The 26,741-nt window shown below is 39.3% G+C and overlaps 1 protein-coding gene and 1 long non-coding RNA gene across 51 annotated transcripts in view; both read left to right on the top strand.

Moving 5' to 3' along the window:
• MAP4 (microtubule associated protein 4) overlaps nt 1–26,741 on the top strand; it is a 231,975-nt gene that overhangs the window by 95,769 nt on the left and 109,465 nt on the right. For all 50 annotated transcript variants that reach the window (XM_077992382.1, XM_077992358.1, XM_077992356.1 and 47 more), the window contains exon 3: nt 13,001–13,069. In XM_077992382.1, the coding sequence (XP_077848508.1) occupies nt 13,001–13,069 (69 nt within the window). The remainder of the gene's footprint in view (nt 1–13,000; nt 13,070–26,741) is intronic.
• LOC144339150 (uncharacterized) lies at nt 1,347–5,014 on the top strand. The gene is made up of 3 exons (XR_013413872.1): nt 1,347–1,403; nt 1,916–4,125; nt 4,215–5,014. It is a non-coding gene; the product is annotated as an uncharacterized LOC144339150 (long non-coding RNA).

The raw sequence follows: 26,741 nt of genomic DNA, 5'->3' as shown, positions 1-26,741 counted from the left end.
TCCTCCTTTATTTTTTTTCTTTTTTTGAGACAGGGTCTTACTACGTTGCCCAAATTAGAGTACAGTGACTATTCACAGGTGTAACCATAGCACACTACAGCCTTGAACTCCTGGGCTCAAGTGATCCTCCTGTCTCAGCCTTCCAAGTAGCTGGGACTATAGGCACGGACCTCTGCATCTGGCTGGTATCTTAAAACAAGTTATTCATGTGTAAACTACTGATTTCTTTGGAGCATTGTCCCCATAAACTTTACACAAAGCATCAATGATTTCACCATTCTTTCATCCAAGCTTCACCATAAATTTGCCGTTTGCTTTTGCTTCAATTTTAGCAGGATTCATGTTGCTTTGTTAGGGGCTCTTTTCAAACTGATGTTTTATCCTTTTGAGTGCTTCAAACTAGATCCTGTTCAGACATGTTATAACAAGTTAGTATGAGCTTTTTAAATTTTATTTTTATTTTTTTAAGAAAGAGTCTCTCTCTGTCACCGAGGCTGGAGTGTGGTGGCACAATCTTGGCTCACTGCAAGCTCCACCTCCTGGGTTCAATCGACTCTCCTGCCTCAGCCTCCTGAGTAGCTGGGCTTATAGGCATGTGCCACCATGACAGCTAATTTTTGTATTTTTAGTAGAGATGGAGTATGAGTTATTTTGATGCAGAAAAACTCCCTTGAAATCCATGAATGGTTTTTCATAGAATGCATTTTCCACGAACTCTTTGAAGATACCGTGTTTAAAGTTTTTATGATTACAGCTGGGCATGGTAGTGTGTGCCCGTAGTCTGAGCTACTCAGGAAGCTGAGGTAGGAGGCGATCACTTGAGCCCCAGAGGTCAAGGCTGCAGTGAGCCATAATAGCACCACTGTGCTGCAGCCTGGGTGACAGAGAGAGACCCCATCTCTAAAAATAATAATAATAAAGTTTATAATTACAATAGATTATAAATTACTGCATTTTTTCCATACCAGCTTCCTAAAAGTTGTAGAAGTCTTAACTAAGAATAAAAGGAAGGGGTGATGGCTGTTTGGAGACATCAAAGAAGAAAATTGAAAGGAGCTGCCTTATTTATCCTTGTAGAAATCTTGTGCAATTAGTGAGTTCTTTATGAATGGAGACTTCTCTGCTGTGGGTCTGATTTTTATACATTATCTGACTGATGGTTTTTGCCATAATGACAGGTTTCATATTTGGGTTTTTCCTGGAGAACATTCTAAACAAGCTGTTCTTCTGAATACGTCTTTAGAAGTGATGGAAGGCCCCTAGACTTCATTAACGTTTTATTATACATCTAACTTAAGTTTGATTTTGTTCTTAGATGAGGTTCAGTAAACTATTGCTGATCACTGACACTTTTTTTTTTTTTTTTAAAGACAGGATGTTACCGGATGCAGTGGCTCATGCCTGTAATCCCAGCACTTTGGGAGACTGAGGCGGGTGGATCACCTGAGGTCAGGAGTTCGAGACCAGCCTGGCTAACATGGTGAAACCCTGTCTTTACTAAAAACAGAAAAAAATTAGCTGGGCGTGGTGGTGGGTGCCTGTAATCCCAGCTACTCAGAAGGCTGAGACGAGAGTAATCACTTGAACCTGGGAGGCAGAGGTTACTGTGAGCCGAGATCGCGCTGTTGCACTACAGCCTGGGCAACAAGAGTGAAACTCCGTCTCAAAAAAAAAAAAAAAAAAGACAGGGTCTTTCCATGTCGCCTAGGCTGGAGTGCAGTGGCACAATCATAGCTTACTGCAACATGTAACTAACTCCTGGGCTCAAAGGTTCCTCCTGCCTCAGTCTCCTGAATAGCTTGGATTACAGGTGCGCGTGCATTGCTTATCCTTTTATTTTTTGTAGTGACAGAGTCTGACTGTGTTCCTCTGGCTGGTCTGGAACTCATGGCCTCAAGCGATCCTCCTGCCTTAGTCTCCCAAAGCACCGGGATTACAGGTGTGAGCCACTGCACCCAGCCTAGTGCTCTTGATATGTTCTTACAACAGGCTTACTTAGGCCAACCAGTGGAAGTTTATCAACCATTTTCTTGCCTCTAGATATAGAAGGGATGGTTGAGTAGGTTACACATAATAGAACTCTTTGAACAATGGTGTTTTATTTCCCTTAATTCTTACATGTCCACCCTAATTGTCTTCAACTTGTAAAATAAGAGGTAAGAAAGCAGGACTGCTTTTATGGCATTTATCACAAAGCAGAAAAATTGCTTTTTTCTCTAAGTATGATTTCTGCCTTCATACCTGGCAACACAAGAACCCCCCAACCTTTATTCCTTTTCTGTGGATATACTATACTTGTTCCCTTTTGCACTTCAACTTATTCTTGCTTCTACAAGTATTTTATCTTAGCATTGTCTGTGTAAACCATCTAAATACCAATACTTAAAAATAAAATTGGTGTCAAACTCTTCTTCTAAAATGCCTATCACCTTGGGAAACAATTCTCAAATACTTTTTCAGGATATATGTACTACTTGTTTTGTACCATGGCTGTAATAAGAAAAAAAAGAAAGAAAATTATGTACTACCTGACTTTTTTCCTTGAAAAATGGTGTTTTCCTTAATTCTTCATTATCAGCATTATGTGGCCCTATTTTCTAGGTGAGGGAGACACAAGATAGAAGCTTTCTCTTAGGTGTGAATGACGAAGCAACACATCTGTGACTCTTGTTCTTTCAGATGATCATGTAGCACAGTATTGCCCCTCAGACACAAATAGTCAGCACATTTATGGAACAAATCACTTAATTTTTCTGTTCTCTGTGTGATTCAATAGTTCTTCTGAAGTTGAGAAAATGCTTTCTCCTTAGCATTCCTTAAGGCCTTTGAAGCTAAAAGCTTATTCCCACAGAATAAGAAATTAACATAGGGCAGTGGCCTGGCTAAGTTTTTTGCATTTTTAGTAAAGACAAGGTCTCACTGTGTTGCCTGGACTGGACTGGTTTTGAACTGCTGGGCTCAAATGATCCTCCTGCCTTGACTTCCCATAGTGCTGGGATTACAGGTGGGAGACACCACACCCTGCCACACACCAGCAGTCTGTTTTAACAAGCCTTAATAGGTGACTCGGATGCATATGCATGATTGAGAAACACTAATCCACGGAAAAGGGCCTAAGTAACGACTCAATAGATACTGCAGAATTTCTTCTTAACAGACTGGTCCCTTCTTTTGCAGAAAATTGCAACCAGCTTAGCTGACCAGTAGAGGGCAGTGTTGGCACGGGTCTGACAGCACCAGAGGGTTCCCTTGCATTGAGACCTGGCTGTTTTGCCCAAGGCTGACTCACAGCACACATGCCTTCTCAGGTTCTTGCTACTTCTCTGCCAAGCTGATTTGCCTGCTGTGGGAATCTGACATCTGGGGAAAGGGAATCAACAAAAGAAAGTAAATTTGAATATCTGTGTCTCAGAGGATGTGATTAGTTTCTAAAAAAAAGTATGCTATTTTGGATGCTGTGTGTGTTTCACTGAGAAAGTTTTCATTTCATGAAATGGGGGTTCTCTGGGGAAGTCAGTCAGTGAGAAAGCATAGTATAAGCATCTTTTGAATTAGGACTTGTCCAGTAATGTGCAGCATTCCAATGATTAGGGTCCAGTATGTCTTATCTGGCAGGGAAATACGCAAGCCTTTTTTCTACTTGACAACCTTATTGTTTTTAGTGTTGTTACATTGTTTTTTATTCTCCCCTGGGCTTATATTTTTAGATTGTGAGATGATGTATGTATAGTAGAATCCAGCTTCTCTTCTTCCTTTCTAACCTCTTCTTGCTTTCATTTTATTTTATTCTGGTAAAGTTTCTTGATCAACCTACAGTTATTCTATAGTTGGTTGATAGATAACAAATTTATAGTTGATCAACATATGGTTAATAACAGTGAGAATAACAATAGCTAATAACGTGAGAATAACAATAGCTATTTAGCACTGTACAGTTGACATCCTATATTATTGCATTTAGTCCCACATCCCAGGTGAAGCTTAAGTATTAGAAATGAGAGGGTTGCATTTGATCATTAAACAACTAAAACAATCTTTTTAAAATAGAGATGTGGTCTTGCTCTATTGCCCAGGTTGGTCTTGAACTCCTGGCCTCAAGCAGCCCTTCCTCCTAGGCCTCCCAAAGTGCTGGGATTACAGACGTGAGCTACCAGATCTTCTCATTTTAAACCCTTGTTCTGGCTGGGCACAGTGGCTCATGACTGTAATCCCAGCACTTTGAGAGGCTGAGGCAGGCAGATCACGAAGTCAGGCGTTTAAGGCCAGCCTGACCAACATGGTGAAATCTCGTCTCTGCTAAAAATACAAAAAATCAGCCAGACATGGCGGTGCGCACCAGTAATCCCAGCTACTTGGGGCTGAGGCAAGAGAATCTTATTACACTGAATTGAAATAGGTTTTTTTGTCAGTTTGTTCAGGTTTAGGTTAATGTGCAGACTAACAAGCAATTGTGTCTCCAAAATGGTAGATATTTATTTAGGGTAGGTGTACTTGTCTAATCCTAAACCCTCTTAGTAGTCTCATGATCATATTTAGGGAAGTTTATATCTATGCATAAAAAATTAGTGTGACATTTTTGCAAAAATAGTTATTTTCTGACTTTGATTTGAAAATAGACTCTTATCTCATAACTAATAGTTCTTTTTGGAGAAAAAAAAGTTGTACCAAAATGTATAGTTCATAATAATAGTACCCTGGCCTGAAAGAAAACAGGGGGCCAGGACCCGGGGGCTCATGCCTGTAATCTCAGTACTTAGGAGGCCGAGGCAGATGGATCCCCTGAGGTCAGGAGTTTGAGACCAGCCTGGCCAACGTGGCAAAACCCCGTCTCTACTAAAAATACAAAAATTAGCCAGGTGTGATAGCGTGCGCCTGTAATCCCGGCTACTAAGGAGGCTGAGACATGAGAATTGCTTGAACCCAGGAGGTGGAGGTTGCAGTGATCTGAGATTGTGCCACTGCACTCCAGCCTGGGCAACAGAATGAGACTCCATCTCAAAAAAAAAAACAAAAACACAACACTTAATTGCTAAAAATATTCTGCAAACAAGCCAGGATAGTGGTATGTACCTGTAGCCCCACCCGAGCTACTTAGTAGGAGGGAGGATTGCTTGAGCCTAGGAGTTTGAGTCCAGCCTGGGTAACATAGCAAGACCCCAAAGACCCCATCTCTTAAATAATATTCTGCAAGCAAATGACTTTGTTAAACTTCACACTGCAAGAATAGAGCCAAGAACCTACCATGTACCCTTTACTTGAGTTTAATTGTTACTGTTTTGCACATTTGCTTTATCATTCTCTTTATATTTACATATACTTCCTTCCCCTTGGATTATTTAAGAACATATTGCAGAACTCACACCTGTTTACCCAAAGAACTAGGCATTTGCACATTACAAGAATATGACGATAGAAATCAGAAGTTAAATGTTGATGAGATACTCCTGTCTATCCACGAACCTTATTTCATTGTCATCAGTTGTCCCAACAGATTTAACACATTCCTTTCTAATTTTTTTCTTCTTGTCTGCAGTTGAATCTGGAATCACATTAGTTTTCATGTCTCTTCAGTCTCCTTTAATTGGAACAGTTCCTCAGCTCTTCTTTGTCTTTCATGACCTTAATATTTTGAATAGTATGGGCAAGTTATTTTTTAGAAGTCCCCTAATTTGGGTTTGCCTGGCATTTTCTCATAATTAGATTCAAGTTACACATTTTTGGCAGTAGTACTATGTAAATATGATGTGTGTCCTAAGTGCACCACATCAGGAAACACATGATGTCACTATATCACATTATTGGTGGTAATAACTTTCATCACTTGTTAGTGTCTACCTGTTTTCTTTACTGTATTTTTTTTGTAATTAAAAAGAAAAAAACATTTTATTTATTTATTTAGAGACAGGGTCTTACTCTGTCACCCTAGCTGGAGTGCAGTGGCACAATCATGGCTCACTGCAGCCTTGACCTTCCCAGGCTCAAGCAGTCTTCCAGCCTCAGCCTCCCAAGTAGCTGGGACTGCAGGCATGCACCACCATGCCTGGTTAATTTTTTTTTTTTTTTAAGACAGAATCTCACTTTGTCTCCCAGTCTGGAGGGCAGTGGCATGATCTCGGCTCACTGCAACCTCTGCCTCCTGGGTTCAAGTGATTCTCCTGCCTCAGCCTCCCGAGTAGCTGGGATTACCGGTGCACGCCACCACACCTGGCTAATTTTTGTATTTTTAGTAGAGACGGGGTTTCACTGTGTTGGCCAGGCTGGTCTTGAACTCCTGACCTCATGTGATCTGCCTGCCTTGGTCTCCCAAAGTGCTGGGATTACAGGCGTGAGCCACCACCCCTGGCCACCTGGTTAATTTTTGTATTTTTTTTTTTTTTTAACAGAGACAGAGTTTTGCGATGTTACCCAGGCTTGTCTTGAACTCCTGGGCTCAAGCCATCTGCCTTCTCCACCCTCCCAAAGTGCTAGGATTACAGGCATGAGCTACCACGCCCAGCCTCTTTACTGTAAAATTTATATTTTTCTCTGTGTAATGAATAAGTAATTTGTGAGGAGATACTTTGAGGCTATATATATATCCTGTACCTAATCCAACTTTCACCTACTATTTTAGTATCTAAGCAAATAGCTTTTGAATAATTTTCTGGTTTCCAAGCTGGTTGAAATGTGTTCTGCTGCATCTTATATGAAAGTCACATTTTATGAATCAGAAATTCCCTTTTGCACATTTTAGGTCGAAAATACCAGGGAGGCTGGGCATGGTGACTCACACTTGTAATTCTAGCTCTTTGGGAGGCAGAGGCGGGAAGAGTACTTGAAGCCAGGAGTTTAAAACCAGCAACACAGCGAGACTGCATCTCTACAAAGAAAAAAAAAATAAAAAATTAACTGGGTGTGGTGGTGCATGCCTGTAGTCTTAGCTACTTGGGAGGCTGAGGCAGGAGGAAAGGCAGGGAGAAAGTAAACAGGTATGTGCAAATAAGACTTCCATTATACATATTATTCACAATTAAATCTCTCATTTATGCTCTTCACTGGAAAAAAATTTGCCTTTAATTGCACAGATCATTTATAAAAAGACTGTTCAGGAGTTATGCTCCAAAGCCCACAATGACAGAGATAGTATGTCAAAGGGACACAGGAGTCTACTGAAAGAGTTCCCCGTTTTCAACACTGGAAAAATTTGAGCAACAAAATAAATAAAGTAGTATTGAATTAAAGCACAGTGGATGAGGCTGATCGTGGTGGCTCACGCCTGTAGTCCCAGCTACTTGGGAGACTGAGGCAAGAGTATCACTTGAGCCCAGGAGTTTGAGACCAGCCTGAGCAACTTAGTGAGACCCTGTCTTTATAAAAATAAAATTGGCTGGGTGTGGTAGCTCACTCCTGTAATCCCAGCACTTTGGGAGGCCAAGGCAGGTAAATCACCTGAGGTCAGGAGTTAGAGGCCAGCCTGGCCAACATGGTGAAACCCCGTTTCTACTAAAAACACAAAAAATTAGCCGGGCATGGTGGCACGCGCCGGTAGCCCTAGCTACTCAGGAGGCTGAGGCACGAGAATCGCTTGAACCTGGGAGGCGGAGGTTGCATTGAGCCAAGATTGTGCCACTGCACTCCAGCCTGGGCAACAGAGGGAGACTCCATCTCAAATAAATAAAATAGCCAACTGTGGTGGTGCACACCTGTTGTCCCATGTTCTTGGGAGGCTGAGGGAGGAGGATCATTTGAACCCAGCATTTTGAGGTTACAGTGAGGCGTGATTATACCACTGCCTACCAGCCTGGGCAACAGAGCAAAACCCTCTCTCTTAAAAATTAAGTCAAAATCTTTGCCGGGTGCCATGGCTCACACCTGTAATTCTAACACTTTGGGAGGCTAAGGCAGGCAGATCACTTGAGGTCAGGAGTTTGAGATCAGCCTGGCCAATGTGGTGAAAACCTGTCTCTAATAAAGATACAAAATTAGCTGAGAGTGGTGGTGCGTGCCTGTAGTCCCAGCTACCAGCTACTTGGGAGGTTGAGACAGGAGAATCGCTTGAACCCGGGAGACAGAGGTTGCAGTGAGCCGAGATTGCGCCACTGCACTCCAGTCTTGGCGATAGAACTAGACTTTGTCTCAAACAAAAAACAAAGAACAACTCTCTTCATTTTCATGTAATCCTATTTATTTCCTCAAGAAGGGTAGATCTTTTAAGACTTTGTTCTTTGCAGTTACAAACATACAATAAAAAATTTAGTGGCTTTAGTTTCACACAAATGAAATCAACCCGTATGAATTTTAACTTGCTTTTTTTTACTTTATTATCTTAGAAAATTTTCTGTCTGTATATATGAAGCTTTCTTTTTAACTTGGTCTAAAGTAGTGGTCTTAACTTTTGGTCATATACTCAGAATTCTGAGAAATTCTCTTTGTACATTAAGTTTACGTCTAAAATTTTGTAGCAAAAGTTTAGTCGTAAAACATGTAATTTTGAGAATGTTTTACTTTTGCCACATAAAAATAAGTTACCTCATTCTGCTAAATGTATCCAAATGCTTCTAAATATAGAGCATTTTGATTTCCATCATCTAGTTTAAAAATATACGAACAAGCTGTTCTTTATCATTGGAAATTTAAATTCTTCTTTTGAGTCCTTGAACTCTTATTTCCATAACATGTCTCAGACTTTTATCCTAATGTAATACATTTTTATGCTTGAAATTTTTTTCGATTGTTTTACCATGTTTCTGCTACTAAATATGTATGTAAACTTAAATTTTAATTTTTAAAGTTCCTGTAACAATAAGGTTCTGTATTTTAACTTGGTCCAGAGGAAATTTATCAGTCGATCACATGTATTATGTATTTTTTAAATCTCCCTTCATTTTCACTTACTCCTATTTGTTTCCTCAAAAAGAGTAGAGACAGGGCTTCACTATGTTGACCAGGCTGGTCTTGAATTCCTGGCCTCAAGTGATCCGCTCGCCTTGGCTTCCCAAATTGCTGGGATTACAGGCATGAGCCACTGTGCCTGGCTCACATACGTTGTAATTTTTGATGTTATTACTATAAAAGTTGAATTTTATTGGAAATGCTTTTCTTATGAGATGATGGGATCTGTTATTTTTCTCAGTTAGATCATGGGTCTGTGGATGAATATTTCTTTCTCCGATGAAATAGGATTGAGAAATTTTTCCTGTTTTTGTAGCTGTCATAGTGAAGAAACCCTAATCACATAGGTAAATATATGGGAATGAAGTTTTTTTTCTTTTTTTTTTTTGGAGAAGGAGTCTTGCTCTGTCGCCCAAGCTGGAGTGCAGTGGCGCAATCTCAGCTCACTGCAACCTCTGCCTCCCAGATTCAAGCAATTCTTGTGCTTCAGCCTCTGGAGTAGTTGTGATTCATACGCCACTATGCCATTTTTTGTATTTTAGTAGATATGGGATTTCACCAGGTTGGCCAGGCAGGTCTCGAACTCCTGACCTCAAGTGATCCACCTGCCTCGGCCTCCCAAAGTGCTGGGATTACAGGCTTGAGCCACTGCACCGGCCAGGTTCTTTTTTTTTTTTTTTTTTTTTTTTTTATTAAGAGATAAATACTATAGGCGTGTGCCACCACACCCAGCTAATTTTTATTTTAATTTATTTTATTTTATTTTTTTTAGAGTTGGGGGTCACACGATGTTGCCCAGGCTGGTCTCAAATTCCTGGACTCAAGACACCCCTCTGCCTTAGCTTCCCTAATAGATGGGACTACGGACACACCCTAGGGTGTCCTGGCCTTTATCTGTATTTAGCTATTAGATGCCTGTTATCTTCCCGTATCAGTAACACTGAAAGAAATGCTCTCATTTCTTTTATTACTGTATACTATTTTACAATATTATAATGAATCTGTTGGTGGACATTTGCTGTTTTTAAGCAATGCCATAATAAACATTCTGTTTATATTCACTTTTTTATACTTTTATGTCTCTTTGTGAACTAAATACCTAAAATGAATTGTTGAGTTGAGTATTGCAGAATTTGATAGGCTGCCAATTTGTCTCATAAAAAGGTTGTTCCTGTTTACATTCCCCCAGATATGTAATGAAATTACCCTTGTCAACACTGGTTATCAAATTTTAAAAGGTTTTATCACTTTAGTAGCTGCTCTTATACCAGTCGCAGGATACCAATTTTTGTAATTTCCATTTTCTTATAATACGCATTTTTTAAATGAAGCAAGTTTTTAAAAATATGCATTCTTTCTTGAGCGAGGAAGAATAAACCTTATAAACTTATTGTGTGAATGTGAAAGGGAATTTACTTATGCCAAATGTGAGATGGAGCATATTTATGGCATCTCTCTGGATAAGTAAAATGCAGTTTGTGAAGACTTAGCAGGGTATATGTTACATAGTGGGTATTTAACAGAATTCCATTGTCTTTCCTTCCTTTATTTCCTTCTTTTATTTAAGTTATATTCTGGTTTTGGACTGTCTTGTTCCTTTAGATTGTTCTCTTTGGCCATTCCTCTTAAGTAACAGAATGAATGATCTTTTCAATGAGAAGCTTGTGTGAAAGATTTCTGCCTTGTATTTATGAGGACTAAGGGGTTGGACAGCATGTTTGTGGTCTTCCAAAGTAAAATCTTGCATTTTTTATTTTAGCAGCATATATTATAGATATTTACTTATTGTCTTAGGAATAATATCTCTAAATTCTTGGGTCAGCAAGGTAACTGCAGAGCTAGGCTGGTTGCTAAAATGTTAGATATAGTCAGAGACTTTAAGAAAAAGTTGTACATCCCCAAATTGATCTATATAGTCTTATATGCAATTGCATGTAAGATCCCATCAAGAATTTTAGTATAAATCAAAAACTGATTCTAAAATTTATATGGAAAAGCAAAGAAACAAAACAAAGCCAGGCGCAGTGACTCATGCCTATAATACTAATACTTTGGGAGGCCAAGGTGGGAGGTTTGCTTGAGGTCAGGAGTTTGAGACCAATCTGGGAAACATAGGGAGACCCCGTTTTTCCAAAAAATAATAATAATGAAAAATTAGGCAGGCGTGGTAGCATGCACCTTTGGGCCCAGCTACTTGGGAGGCTGAGGTGGGAGGATCGCTTGAGCCTGAGAGGTCGAGGCTTCAGTGAGCCTCGATTGCACTACTGCACTCCAGCCTGAGTGACAGAATGAGACCCTGTCTCAAAAACAAAACAAAACAAAACAAACAAAAACATTTTTGGAAAAGACCCAAGTTGGAGGGCTCATATTACCTTATTTTTAAGACTTATGGCTGGGCATGGTGTCTCATGCCTGTAATCTCAGCACTTTGGGAGGCTGAGGCAGGCGGATCACCTGAGGTCAAGAGTTCGAGACCAGCTGGCCAACATAGTGAAACCCCGTCTCTACAAAAAATACAAAAAAAATTAGCTGGACGTGGTGGCACATGCCTGTAATCTCAGCTACTTGGGGAGGCTGAGGCAGGAGAATCTCTTGAACCCAGGAGGTGGAGGTTGCAGTGCGCCAAGATCGCGCCACTGCACTCCAGGCTGGGCGACAGAGAGAGACTGCCTCTCAAGACAAATACAGTAATCAAGACAGGATGGTATTGGCAAAATGGATAGACTTATAAATTGATGGAACAGCACAGCCCAGAAATAAACCCAAATGTAATATGGTCAGTTGATTTTTTTTACAAAGGTGCAAAGGCAATTTGATAGAATACAGATGACTTTTTCAACAAATGATTCTATAATAATTAGGTGTCAATGTACAGGAATAGAAACTTAGACCCACATCATTATACCATATACAGAATTTCACTCCAAATGTACCATAGACCTCAATGTGAAATGTAAATATGAAAACTATGAGACTTCTAGAGGAAAATGTGGGGAAAAAAATCCTGTGAGCTACTTCATGAAAATTAAAAACTTTTGCTATTTTAAAGACACAGTTAAGTAAATGAAAATACAGTGTAAGTTAAATACAGGGAAGAAATTTTTACAAAATTTATCTGATAAAGGACTGACATTTGGAATACATAAAGAATTTTCAAAATTCAATAGTAGGAAAATAAACAGTTCAATTTTAAAATAGTCAAAAATTTTGACCATTCAAGTCACCAAAGAAGACAAAGGGATGGCAGAGAAACACATGAAAAGATGCTCAACATCCTTAGTCATTAGGGAATGAGATACAACTAATTTCCTTTAAAAAAAAAAAAAAAAAGGAGTCCTCTGCTTCCAGAAGTACATCTGGTTACCTCCAGCTGATGCAGTCCTCATCCAGAAGCAATGATGGTACCCTGGATTTCCTGTGTGGGAATTAATAAGTAATTAATAAATGGCCTCAGCCGGGCATAGTGGCTCACACCTGTAATCCCAGCACTTTGGGAGGCCAAAGCAGTGAATAACCTGAGGTCAGGAGTTTGAGCCCAGCCTGGCCAACATGGTGAAACCCCATTTCTACTAAAAATACAAAAATTAGCTGGGCATGGTGGCAGGTGCCTGCAATCCCAGCTACTCGGGAGGCTGAGGCAGGAGAATCGCTTGAACCCAGAAGGCGGAGGTTGCAGTGAGCCGAGATCACACTATGGCACTCCAGCCTGGGTGACAAGAGCAAAACCCCATCTCAAAAATAATAATAAAACAAATGCCCTCATATTCTTGGAGCGTTTGATTTGGATTTGAATTGCTGATACTAAACTTGTGTTGCTCCATGATGGTTTTACTGAATTTAATGGTAATCTTTGACAATTTGCAGAATGAAAAAGATTTAGACTTGCTATTATGAAGGGCTCTCCTGTGGAACTGGTACTTAGAAGAGCTTGGGTGCCCTAGGAATTAATGATTCTGCTCTGTTCTGTTTCTGGGTTTCCTTTTATTAAATCTTTAAATTTTGAACAGTTTTTAATTGCTTTAACCTAATGCTACAAAGAGTGAGAAAAACTCCAGTAATAAGACAGTAGTTGAATCTGTTTTTCATTTTTCTGTCTGTCACAATGGGTAATTATTTGTCATTGTTGCAGATACTCCATCTTCTAAACCAACACTGCTAGCCAATGGTGGTCATGGAATAGAAGGGAGCGATACTACAGGTAAGTGATTCCCAGGATTCTCCAAATGTGTAGGTGATGCACTTACAATGAACACCTTGATAATCTCCTTTGAAGAGCATTATTAATGGAAGCATATGAATTATTTCTGAGGGTGGTAGTGTTCTTGTTGGATGCGTTTAAACCCAAGACATTGCCATGTAAAATCTCCAACAATGGAAGGAGAATAATGAGTTTCCTTTGATATTTTTTGAATATTTTTTGGAGCTGTACCACACAAAACTGGATCAACCTTAAAATACTTTTGTAGATGCAGAATAATAATCACCAAAATATGTTACATGGGAGGAATTTGGCCACTACAACTCTTTAAAACAGCAGATCTCTTCCCTGAATCACATTACATTTAGCTTTCTACAGTTCAATGTTAGGAAGCCAATGAGCAATGAGCAACAAATTAGGAGTTACTAATTTTGCCCCCAGTGTGTTTTTTTTATCTTTCCCTTAACTGTTGCTTTTGAAATTTACTTCTAACTAAACTCTTAGCTCTTTACTAGGGTTTTGATATTTTTTCAGTTAGCACTGAGTTCCTGGGGTTCCTGTCTCATAACCAGCACGAACCCCCTGCCCCAATGTCTTTGTAGTGAGCAAAATTCTCAAAGCAGTAGCAGGAGTCCCAGGGATATACGATATAAATATTTTCTTAAGTAGCTGACGTGAGAGTTGCCTATTTATTTTCATAAATAGGCATTTACTTTGTACATTTATTTCATAAGTACCTGCATTTACTTTGCAGTTGTGATCAGGCCAACACTGCTAACCCAAATGAGTTGACTTCTAATGATCAATCCCATTGTTTCCTACAAGTGTGCTCTTAACTGGGCCATACATTTGATTCATATTATTGCATTGGAGGTAGTTACTAGATTTGTCGTATTTCTGTATTTCTCTTATATGCATACCTCAGCTATGAGAAGCCCTTCTGTGAGCCACCACAGGATTTCTATAAGGCTTCCAGAAAGCCTTCTGTTAGCAATAGCAGCTATTCTAGGATTTACTCTTTATTCTGTGACCATAGGAAAGTTGATTTTTTGATGACCAAGTTCTTTTTGTTGTGAATGTTTACCAAGTGACATTTACATCCTTATTAGCAACTTAATAAATTAGGAATTCTTTACTATAGAAGCTAGAAACAACCAGAAATGCCACTTTATCTTCCAGTTTTGTGAATTGATGTTTTTGTATTTCTTTGATAATCTCAGTCAAATGTAGTATTGACTTTCTGTGTCTGCTTTGAAAGCAGTCATCTATGTGATGTGGTTTTTAAGAAAACATTTATGCAAATATCCCCATGATTAAAGGAGAAGTCTGAACATGAACTTTTAAAAAATGAGTAAATTCAGCTTTCTTTAACCAGGAAACAGTTAACCAGGGTAAGGAAAGGCTGGAGGGGATTGATTTGATTAGGCAGTTGAAAGACTGGATGCCATTTTCATCCAGGAAGGAAACAACTACAAAAACAAGAGTAGATTTCTTCTCCAGTAGGAAGTCACGCCTGACCAGAAGAGACTCATACTCTGTGTAGCAGGTGCTTACCGCTGCCAGGTCTTAGTAGTACAGAATAGAAGAGTAAAAACTGTATCCTGGCCCTCACTGTTTCAGGATTCCCTTGTGACAAAAAAGAACCTGGCTCTTTATGAACTGCCCATGACATTATGAGAGTAGGTCGTTCTGTTCTTGGATACCTCTCTGCCCTTAGGTAGCATATAGTTTGCACACCTGGGTTGTTTGAGTTCTGAATTTAACCACTTAACTGTATTAAAATAAATACTTGAGGCCGGGCACAGTGGCTCATGCCTGTAATCCCAGCACTTTGGGAGGCCGAGGCGGGTGGATCACCTGAGGTTGGGAGTTCAAGACCAGCCTGACCAACATGGAGAAACCCCATCTCTACTAAAAATACAAAATTAGCCGGGCGTTGTGGCACATGCCTGTAATCCCAGCTACTCGGGAGGCTGAGGCAGGAGAATCACTGAACCCAGGAGGCGGAGGTTGCAGTGAGCCGAGATCACGCCATTGCACTCCAGCCTGGACAACAAGAGCGAAACTCTGTCTCAAAATAAAATAATTTAAAAATTAAAAAAAATAAAAATAAATAAAAAAAAAATAGATACTTGGCTGGGCGTGATGGCTCACACCTGTAATCCCAGCACTTTTGGGAGACCGAGGCGAGTGGATCACCTGAGGTTGGAAGTTTGAGACCAGCCCGGCCAATATGGTGAAACCCCATCTCTACTAAAAATACAAAAATTAGCTGGACGTGGTGGCACGTGCCTGTAGTCCCAGCTACTTGGGAGGCTGAGGCAGAAGAATGGCTTGAACCTGGGAGGCAGAGGTTGCAGTGAGCTGAGATCGTACCACTGTACTCCAGCCTGGTCAACAGAGCAAGACTCCGTCTCAAAAAAAAAAAAAAAAGATACTTTACTGAAAATATGCATGTTTTATTGGGGGAGGGAAGGTGGAGGGAGGGGATGACAGTGCATGTTTTTGGAGCATGTGGTAACTTCATTCTAATTTGGCCATCACTACCTGGAACATCTAACTCAATGCCATTTTGAAAATTCCCATTTCTGTTTCCTTCAGAATGTAATCTATAGTCCCGAGAGCAAACCAGCTTCATTAATAGCTTGGGTTTATGAGCATCTTGTGATATTGAACTTGCTGTTTACTAATGACCTGTGCTTTTCCACCCTTTCCTTCCCCTTCCTACTTCTTCCTCCCTCTCTATTTTTCTCCTCCTAGAAGCCTAGCGTGTCTCTCAACACTGGGGCTACTGCAACACCAGACCAGTGATCTTTCCTAAGCACCGTTATACTTCTAAAACCTTCAGCATTTTGCAGAGCTTTGCTTTTCCTTCCTGGACACGATGTAGAAGAAACTGAGGGTAGTTCTTCGGGGCCTATTTCTGCTGATGCCTGAGCAAACAACCTGCTTCCTCTTGTGCTCTGCAGGGTTTGATGGAGCCTCATTTCCCTTTGTGAACACAAAGTGCAGAATGAATTCTTTTTAATTTTAGTAATTTTTACGAAGGTTATCTGATGTCTTTTATTTTTTGTTTTCTTCATGATTTTATCATTTGATTCATTCTCACATTTTTTTCCTTTAAATATTTTTAGTTGACCTTTTTCCTTTGGTTTTCAAATCTTCAACATAAATCAGAATAGTGTAACACCAAATAAGAACATGTGTTTTCATAAAGGGGTTGAGGCCACCAGTACTGCAGTGAATTTCCTTTTCTCCTCCCTCCTCTTTTCCTCTGAGCTTGCTTTTAGGGAAGGTTAATCTTATAGGCTACCTATCTTTCTCTCCACCTTACTAAAATCTGAGTAATGATAGATATTTTAATTTTAAGTTTTTAAATTTAGGATTACTCAGAGCTACTCTTGAGTATTTTTCCAAATTAAATCATCCTTTATTATTTGCAAGTTGGACCAAATTTTTTTTTTTTTTTTTGGGAGATGGACTCTAAGGATTGTTTCAAAAGGACTTTCTTATTCTCATTCCTAATTTTTTCTTATTCCCATTCCTAATTTTTTCAAACTAATTGCTTAAATCTAGAACCAGTCGAGATTAGTACTGTACAATGGTAAGTTTTGATTGTATTTATAGAAATATAACATAAAATATGGACCATGTTTTGAAATCTTAGAGGAATTCTAGTTTAAGATCTGAAATACTTTAAAGTTTTCTATCGTCTTACTGATTATGAAGGTTCTTATAACCCCCAAGGTAAAAATTATTTCAGCTTAAAAGAAATAATTGGCACCATGTTCTGAGAAAGATTTTGAGATATACATTGTTTTTTGTTTTTGAGATAGGGTCTCACTCTGTCGCCTAGGCTGGAGTGTGGTGGCGTGATCTTGGCTTACTGCAACCTCTGCCTCCCAGATTCCAGTGGTTCTCCTGCCTCAGCCTCCCAAGTAGCTGGGATTACAGGCGTGTGCCACCACACCGGCTAATTTTTGTATTTTTAGTGTTGCGAGGCTGGTCTCGAACTCCTGATCCCAAGTGATCCACCTGCCTTGGCCACCCAAAGTGCTGGAATTACATGTGTGAGACACTGTGCCTGGCCAGATGTACATTGTTTTAGATCCCCTGATACAAAACTACTTTTGAGATGGTAAGATTAGAATATCATGAAAGTTTAAACTGAATCCCTGCAGCGACTTCTGAAATTTAGGAAGCATTCCCTCTTCTACAGCGATCTGGTCACAGGGCTGGATTCTCTGACAAAAATTTATTCTATGGATTCTGGACAGAAGACACGTGAGGGTGATATGTTTTAAAGGAAAGAGGTTATGCTTATCTTCTTTGCAGTTGATAAAACATTAAAACTGTCTTGCCATAGAGAATATACCATCAAATAAAACAACCTTTTCCCTTTGGTGTACAGTTACTTATTAAGTTGATTTTTGGGTTTCTTTCGCCAGGGAACTTTTCAAAACTGGTAGTAATTATTTTTAAAAATCATGTTTGACATCTTTCTATTGCTCGGAACCAGTCCCTGTAGCTGTCTAAGTTATGGGTGGAGAAGTCTGGGTATGACCCCGTTGTGTACACTCACACTTCATGATTGACATTGATTTACTCTTTTATTTCCATTTGGTTATGCTTATTTTTGTTTGAAATTTGTTTTTTTCAAATATGTTTCCTTTTTGAACTTACAGAATTGTTGAAATTTTCTAATAGCCAGCTAAAATTTGGTATATATTAGCTCTGTTCGTTTCACTTGGACGTTTCATTTTGAAAGAAAGAATTTTTATGTTTCACATATAGTTTCATACAGAGTAGCCAGTCCCATAATGAAATGCTGTATTGCCATAGTGGTCACACCCAAGTGGTCCAGTATCTCAATGGCGAGGCAGCCGGATTGGTCAGGGCTGCTTTGTTGAAATGTGATGATTTTCATATGACTTCTTTCTCTTTCTCTCTCTTTTTTTTTTTTCCTTTTTTGGCCTAATGTTGAAGATATAGAACTTTGTTTTTAAATGTTTTTATAACTTCATTCGTATACCTAAGTTTGTATTTTTTGTGACTTTAGACTTCAACAGTTTGTATATCGGGACTTTTAATGTGATTACTGTACTAAATAAATTCCACTAATAAACATCTTACATTAACACCTTATGGACTGGATTTGGTTGGGGTCATAATTATTGAAATATAATGTTACTAAAACACAAGTTGGGTAAAGACTTGAGGCCCAAGTTCTAGGTCTAATATAGCTTCTAATCCTACCCAGATTAATTGTATGGACTTTTAAGTTTTTGTCAAGCATTTTCACTTATGATTTTTGGTAGTCATTGTAAACTCTCTTTTATCCAGAATTATAAAAGTTAAGTTCAAATGACTACTGATATTTAATGTCATTTTGTGAGAAAGTCACTTGACAGAAAGGTATTAAGAAGTTACTCCAAAAGGAAGCTTCCATGGTATATCAGTTGTTGTTAGATGCTTTCTAATACTACATTTGTTAATTTCTAACACTACATTTAGTTTAGTGCAGTTAAAATTCACATTCACAGTCTTCCAAAGTGCTTCCTGAATTATCAAATAAAATTTGCTACATTCAGTAACATTTAGGTTGGTAACTTTATTATTTGATAACCCGGTATGCAGTATCTGGGAAGAATTCAACAAAATTCCCAGTTCCCTAGCCATTCTGGGTTAGTGTTTGTTTACAGTAGGGTTGCAAGTACAATATGTTGACTGAATTAAGACATTAAAAATATTTTATGTCTAAGTAATTTGCATAGCCTAAGGAACTTTTTAAGCTTGGCAGACATTTTTGTTAAGAACACTTAATTTAATGTTTTTAGATTTCCTTTTTGTTAAAACAGCTCAGTAATCTGTTCTCAGGTTTAAAGCACAGATTTTAAATACTGTAAGGAATAATTGACCATTAACTTTATTATACATGCCCTAGGATTAAAGCTTTTGGTAATTGAAGCAATTCTTGAATTATGTTATTGTACTCATCCCTGATGAGAGGTGAAACCTGGCTTCATTTGGATTCTTCCTCCTTATGATAATATGGTGGGAGGCTAGAGGGTGTTCTAGGCAAAGACACAGGACTGGTCAGGCAGGCACAGAATGTTAGTTTCATTCCTAAATCATATGTAATACTGGATTATCCTCAATTTTATGTTGATGCCGTTTCTATTACAGTGAAGGTTTAACAAGACTTAACTACAAATTATTTGTGGGATAAAGCTCTGTGCGACCATGGAGGTAAATTACTCTTATTTACAGTGGTTGGGGCTAGACACATTGCACTAAGTGCTGTACAAATGGCAGTGTTACTGGTTGTTTTCATTGTAATTAGAGTGCGTAAATGGTTTATTATTGTGATAACTGTTTGCATGTGTAAAGTCATGCCAGCAGTGAAACAGTAAAACTACTTTTTAAGAATGTCATGACACAGAAGGTATTCCGTGTGCTTCATCACTATCTCATCTGGTAGGATGCAAAGGATTTAGCATCAGAAAAATGCAAAAGCACCAAAAATGTGAAATATTAACAGATACATAAATCTATGGTGTGTTAGTTTCTGAACGGCTGTTGGAGCCATGCCATAAATTGTCATAACTCACAAGTGGAGCCCAAACATAAGCTGCACGTTATTGTTGCTGTGTATAGACATAGCAAGACATCCATCCCAACTCCACCAAATTCCTGGAACAAAGCTTTATTTCTTTTCTTTCATTTTCCAGATAATGCGTTGCATGCTGGAGACACATCAGTAAATCAACAGCATCTAATGTTTCTTAAAGTTTCTTTGGTTCATGGTTTTCTAATACAAATGCAGAATTTCTCTTCAGAAAAGTCCACATATACCCATATACAAGATGTTACATTTGCTTCTAGGGTGTTTAGGACTCCGCTGAAACAGCTCATGGACTAGAATCCTTTTCTAAGCCAAGCATTTAATTATACTCTAAGTCATGTTATTTCAATTTCTTTTGGGGTTTTGTATTGAATAAGACAAAATAGCTTCTTCTTGAGCTTTAAGTGAAAATATAATTCTGATTTTTTTTTGTTTGTTTTTGTTTTTGAGACGAAGTTTTGCTCTTGTTGCCCAGGTTTGAATGCAATGGCACAATCTTAGCTCACTGCAACCTCCGCCTCCCAAGTTTAAGCGATTCTCCTGCCTCAGCCTCCCAAGTAGCTGTAGCTGGGATTACAGGCTCCTGCCACCAAGCCCAGCTAATTTTTTGTATTTTTAGTGAGATGGGGTTTCACCATGTTGGCCAAGCTGGTCTCGAACCCCTGACCTCAGGTGATCCACCTGCCTCAGCCTCCCAAAGTGCTGGGATTGTAGGTGTGAGCCACCGTGCCCAGCCTTCTGATGTTTTTTGGTTTTTTGGGTCTTTTTTGAGATGCAGTTTCACTCTTGTTCCCCAGGCTGGAGTGCAGTGCAATGGCGCAATCTCTGCTTACAGGCATATGCCACCACACCTGGCTAATTTTGTATTTTTAGTAGAGTCGGAGTTTCTCCATGTTGGTCAGGCTGGTCTCAAACTCCCAACCTCAGGTGATCTGCCTGCCTCGGCCTCCCAAAGTGCTGGAATTACAGGCATGAGCCACCGTGCCCGGCCTTTAAAGGCTTTTTTAAAAACCTGTCTCAAGTTCTAGCTACTGAGAGAAAATCCACACTGAGGCAAGGGCTTTGCATGTAGGTAGTTTATTTTGGGAAGTGGCCCCAGGGCACAAGAGTGGGATACCGGGAAGAGTGAAATTAGAGGAAAAGACAATACAGTGAAGTGTGGCTACTAACCTAGTCACTACTGTGGGCAAAGTGGGCTTAATTCTTTTGGGGTCTTTTGAGGACCTGTGTAGAATGCCTCTCCGTGTTCTCTACCTGAGTATCTCCGTTATAGAATTGGATAACGTTTATTCACCATTTACCATCTCTCATTGCTTAACACTCTTCTTTTTTTTTGAGACGGAGTCTTGCTCTGTCACCCAGGCTGGAGTGCAGTGGCGCGCTCTCGGCTCACTGCAAGCTCCGCCTCCTGGGCTTAACACTCTTGTACTTCTGGATTTGCATGTGTGCAGTGCCAGGCTGCAGATGTCTTGTCTCTTGGTGTCAGAGAAGTTGTAGGACAGAAAACTCTGGTTTGGTTGATACAGAGTGCTGTCAAATCACACCTATGTGCAGCTGGATGCTGCAGCAATAGCTAGAATAAATGGTTAACTTAACAGTATGAGGTGGGGGCACAAGAAGTATCTTAATTAACCAGGAGGTTAGTTAATTCAAAGCAAGATTCTCTTAACGTAAGATTTGTCTGCTTATGACTTATCATAGAGGATGAGATCCTTCAACACTGTAGAGGAAATTTGAAGGAACTCCATCTATTATGGTACTAATCCTTTTTTTCTCTCTCTCCCTGAGCCCCACGAGACAGTTTCGCTCTCATTGCCCAGGCTGGAGTGCAATGGCGTGATCTCGGCTCACTGCAACCTTCGGCTTACTGCAACCTCCACCTCCAGGGCTCATGATTCTCTTTCCTTAGCCTCCCAAGTAGCTGGGATTACAGGTTCCTGCCACCATGTCTGGCTAATTTTTGTATTTTTAGTAGAGATGGGATTTCAGCGTGTTGGCCAGACTGTTCTTGAACTCCTGACCTCAGGTGATCCACCTGCCTTGGCCTCCCAAAGTGCTGGGATTACAGGCGTGAGCCACTGCGCCCAGCCAGGTGCTAATTCTTGAGCTGCATTGTTGGAAACTGTAGAAATAGCCACAGATGTTAGTTTTGGAATTTTCCACCCAAATGTTTTCTTCTTGAGTTAGTTTTAGTAGTTTTTATGTTTCTAGAAATTTGTTCATTTCATCTAGGTTATGTAATTTGTTTGCCTACAGTTCTTAGTATTCCCTTATAAACCTTTTTTATTCCTGTAAGATTCATAGTGGTATCTCCTTTTTATTTCTGGTTTTAGTAGTTTGAATCCTTTTTTCTTAATAAATGTAGTTAAAGGTTTGTCATTTTTTTTCATCTTTTGAAAAACCAACTTTCAGTTTTGGTGAGTTTTCTCTATTTTCTCTCCTCTGTTTCCTTTATTTCCACTTTAATCTTTTTTATTTCCTTTCTTCTGCCTAATTTGAGTTTAATTTGCTATTTTTCTAGTTTCCTTAGGTAGAAGGTTATGTTAGTGATTGGTGATTTTTATTTTATTTTATTCTTTTAATATAGGTGTTTATGGCTATACATTTCCCTCTTATTGTTTTAGCTGTACCTCTTAAGATTTGATATGTTGTATTTTCATTTTCATTCATCTGAAAGTATTTTCTAATTTCTTTTGTGATTTCTTTGATGTGTTGATTATTTAGGAGTGTGTTAATTTCTGCATATTTGTGTATTCCCCAATCTTCTGTTTACTTTCTAATTTCATCCCATTGTGGTTGGAGAACATAATTTGTATTCTTTCAATCCCTTTCAATATATTGAGATTTGTTTTCTGGCCTAACATATGGTCTGTCCTGAAGAGGACTGTATATTCTGCTCTTGATGGGGGTGGAATGTTCTGTAAGATGTCTGTTAGATCAAGTTGGTGTATAGAGTTATATAGGTCTTCTCTTTCCCCATTGGTATTCTGTCTTGTTGTTCTATCCATTAGTGAAAGTGAGGTATTGCAGTATCCAACAATTATTATTGAATAGTCTGTTGCTTGTTCAAGTTCTATTATGTTTCAATTTTACATGCTTTTTACATTTCTCAAGGATAAATTCCTTGCAAAAAATGCTACTATTGTGGATAAGAAAGATACACACAAATGATTGCTACAACTATGAAGCCTCTAGGGGCCACGAAAGCAGCAGTTGAAATGTCGGTCACTGGTAGGATGATTTAAAGTGTTTTTCTGTTTTGAGGCAGGGTCTCACTCTGTCACCCAGGCTGGAGTGCAGTGGTGTGATCATGGTGGCCTGGAACTCTGGGTTCAAGTAATCCTCCCGTCTCAGTTTCCCAAGTAGCTAGGACTGCAGGTGCACACCACCATGCCTGGCTAATTTTTAAAATCTTTTGTAAAGACAGGGTCTTGCTTTTTTGCCCAGGATGGTCTTGAACTCTTTGCTTCAAGCGTTCTTCCCACCTCGGCCTCCCAAAGTACTGGGATTACAGGTGTCAGTCACTGTGCCCGGCCTAAATGTGTTATTTTATTTTATTTTATTTTATTTTATTTTATTTTATTTTATTTTATTTTATTTTTATTATTTTTGAGAAGGAGTCTTGCTTTGTTGCCCAGGCTGGAGTGCAGTGGTATGATCTTGGCTCACTGCAGCTTCTACCTTCCGGGTTCAAGTGATTCTCTTGCCTCAGCCTGCCGAGTAGCTGAGATTACAGGTGCCTGCCACCATGCCCATCTAATTTTTGTATTTTCAGTAGAGACAGCATTTTACCATGTTGACCAGGCTGGTCTCAAACTCCTGACCTCAAGTGATCTGCCCATCTTGGCCTCCCAAAGTGCTGGGATTATAGGCATAAGCCACTGTACCCAGCCTAAATGTGTTTTTTGTTTTGTTTTGTTTTTTTTGTGATGGAGTCCTACTCTGTCGCCCAGGCTGGAGTGCAATGATGCAATCTCGGCTCACTGCAACCTCCACCTCTGGGTTAAAGCAATTCTCCTGCCTCAGCTTCCCAAGTAGCTGGGATTACAGGCATGTGCCACCACGCCCGGCTAATTTTGTGTTTTTAGTAGAGATGGGGTTTCTCCATGTTGGTCAGACTGATTTCGAACTCCCGACCTCAGGTGATCTGCCCGCCTTGGCCTCCCAAAGTGCTGGGATTACAGGCGTGAGCCACCGCGCCCAGCCCTAAATGTGTTTTTAAAAGATGATCTTTTTTCCTCAAAATGTCAACAGTGTTTTTTGCAGAAATAGAAAAATCCATTTGGAATCTCAAAGAGCCCTCCTGAATAGCCAAAACAATCTTGAAAAAGAACAAAGTTGGAAGTCTCATTTGTTGATTTTCAAAACTTACTAAAATGCTATAATAATCAAAACTGTGTTGTATTGACTTCAAGGGAGACATATAGATCAAGGAACGGAATGGAAAGCCCAGAAATAAACTCTTTTATACATGGTAAGATGATTTTAGACAACGGTACCAGGACCATTCAATGGGAGAAGATAGTGTTTTCAGTAAATGATGTGGCGAAAACTGAATATCCACATAAAAAAAGTTGGATCCTTCTGGGAACAGTGGTTTATGCCAATAATCCCAGCGCTTTGGGAGGCCAAGTGAGAGGACTGCTTGAGGCAAGGAGTTCAAGACCATAGGGAGACCTCATCTCTTAAAAGAAAAAAAAATTGGCCAGGTGCGGTGTCTCACGCCTGTAATCCCAACACTTTGGGAGGCCCAGGAGGGCGGATCACGAGGTCAGGAAACAGAGATCATCCTGGCTAACACAATGAAACCCCATCTCTACTAAAAAATACAAAAAGTTAGCCTGGCGTGGTGACAGGCACCTGTAGTCCCAGCTACTCGGGAGGCTGAGGCAGGAGAATGGCGTGAATGCGGGAGGTGGAGCTTACGGTGAGCCGAGATGTGCCACTACACTTCAGCCTGGGCGACAGAGCAAGACTCCGTCTCAAAAAAAAAAGAAAAAAAGAAAAAAAAATTAGCTGGTGTGGTAGTGTAGGCCCGTAGTCCCAGCTACTCAGGAAGCTGAGGCAGGAGGATCCTTTGAGCTGAGGAGTTCAAGACTGCAGTGAGCTATGGTAAAGTATACCACTGCACTTCATCCTGGGAGACAGAGAGAAATCCTATCTCTCCCTCTCTCTCTCTCTCTTTTTTTTAAGTTGGACCCTTATCTTATATTAAAAAATTAACTTAAAATGGATCAAAGACCTAAACAAAGCACTAAAGCTATACATTTCTTAGAAGAAAACACAGGGGGAAATCTTCATGACATTGGATTTGGCAGTGTTTTCTTGGATATACACCACAAACACAGACAACAAAAGAAAAAACAGATAAATTAGGCTATATGAAAATTGAAAATTTTTGTCTATCTCTGTAGAGTGAAAAGGTAACCCATGGAGGCAAAATATTTGCAAATCTTTTATCTTCTCAGGAGTTAATATCCAGAATATGTAAATAACTCCTACAGCTCAACAACAACAAGAACAAAATTAAAAATATAGACAAAGGACTTGAAGAAACATTTCTTCATAAAAGATACATAAATCGCCAAGAAACACATGAAAAGATGCTTAGCATCATTAATCATTAGAGAAATGCAAATCAAAACCACAACAAAATATCACTTCATACTCATTAGGATGGCTAGTATGAAAACAAGAACAGAAATTAGCAAGTTTTCAAGAGGATGTGGAAAAATCAGAACCCTTGTGTACTGCTGGTAGGAATGTAAAATAAAAGTGCTATGGAAAATAGTATGGTGGCTCCTCAAAAAATTAAAAACAGAATTATTGTAAGATACAGCAACCCAACTTCTGGATATATGCCCAAAGGAATTGAAATCAGGGACTTGAACAGATATTTGTACACTCATGTTTGTAGCAGCATTATTCACAGTGGCCAAAAGATGGAAGCAACCCAAATGTCCCGTCAACACATGGAATGAATAAGCAAAAATGTGGTACGTTCATATAATGGAACGTTATTTAGCCTTAAAAAGGAAGGAAATTCTGATATGATACAACATGAATAAACCTTGAAGACACTGTGCTAAATGAAAAAAGCCAGTCACAAAAGTACAAATTTGTATGTGGTACCTAAAGTAGTCAAATTTACAGAAATTAATATACTCCATTTATATGAATTTCCTTTAGTAGTCGGATTTACAGAAACAAAGTAGAATGGTGGTTCCCAGGGACTGGGAGAGACAGGGAATGGAGGTGTTGTTGCTTAATGGGTACAAAGTTTCTGATTTGCAAGATGAAAAAGTTCTGGAGATGGATGGTGATGATGATTGCACAACAATGTGAATGTACTTAATACCACTGAACTGTACACGTAAAAATTGTTAAAATGGTAGAAATAAACAAATGCAGCTCATTTATTTAAAGTAAAAATTTCAAAGTAACCATCATTTATGTCACAGATCTCTTCAGGATTAAAGGGATGCTTTATATGTTAGGTATCTTGTGGGTTTATTCTGGTTTGTCCAGTTGCAGAGAGAAATGCACAAATATGTAAACATTGCTTAAATGCTAAGCAGTTATAGGGAACATTTTGTAAGAACAGATACAATATTGGTTAAATTCCATGAGGAGGTTGAGTGAGAACTGAGGAAATTTGAAATTCGAGCTTGAAATCTCCATTTGGATGTAGAATTGACATCTCAAATTTGAAATATTTTAAACTGAATTCATGATTGCCCCACCCCAAAATCAAAACAAAGAAGAAAAAAAACACCTGCCTCCCTATCTCATTAAATTGAAATTCTGTCCTAGTTGTTCAGGCTAAACATTTGGTTTCCCTCTCCTCTTCTGTTCCTCTCACACCCCACACCCAGTTTGTCAGAAAAAGATGTTTGGAACCTGACCACATCTCGCCACCTCCACTGCTCCCTCCCTGATTGGACCACCATCATTAACCTTGACTACTGTAGTAACTCCCCAAATTAGTCTGTCTGCTTCCATTTGCTTGCTCCCTGCAGCATATTCTTAAAAACATCTACAGTGGTC

This window comes from Macaca mulatta, chromosome 2 (assembly GCF_049350105.2).
Source record: "Macaca mulatta isolate MMU2019108-1 chromosome 2, T2T-MMU8v2.0, whole genome shotgun sequence".
In the NCBI taxonomy this organism is placed as follows: Eukaryota; Metazoa; Chordata; class Mammalia; order Primates; family Cercopithecidae; genus Macaca; species Macaca mulatta.
The sequence above is the reverse complement of the archived record's forward strand: the minus strand, read 5'-3'. Positions and strand labels throughout refer to the sequence as shown.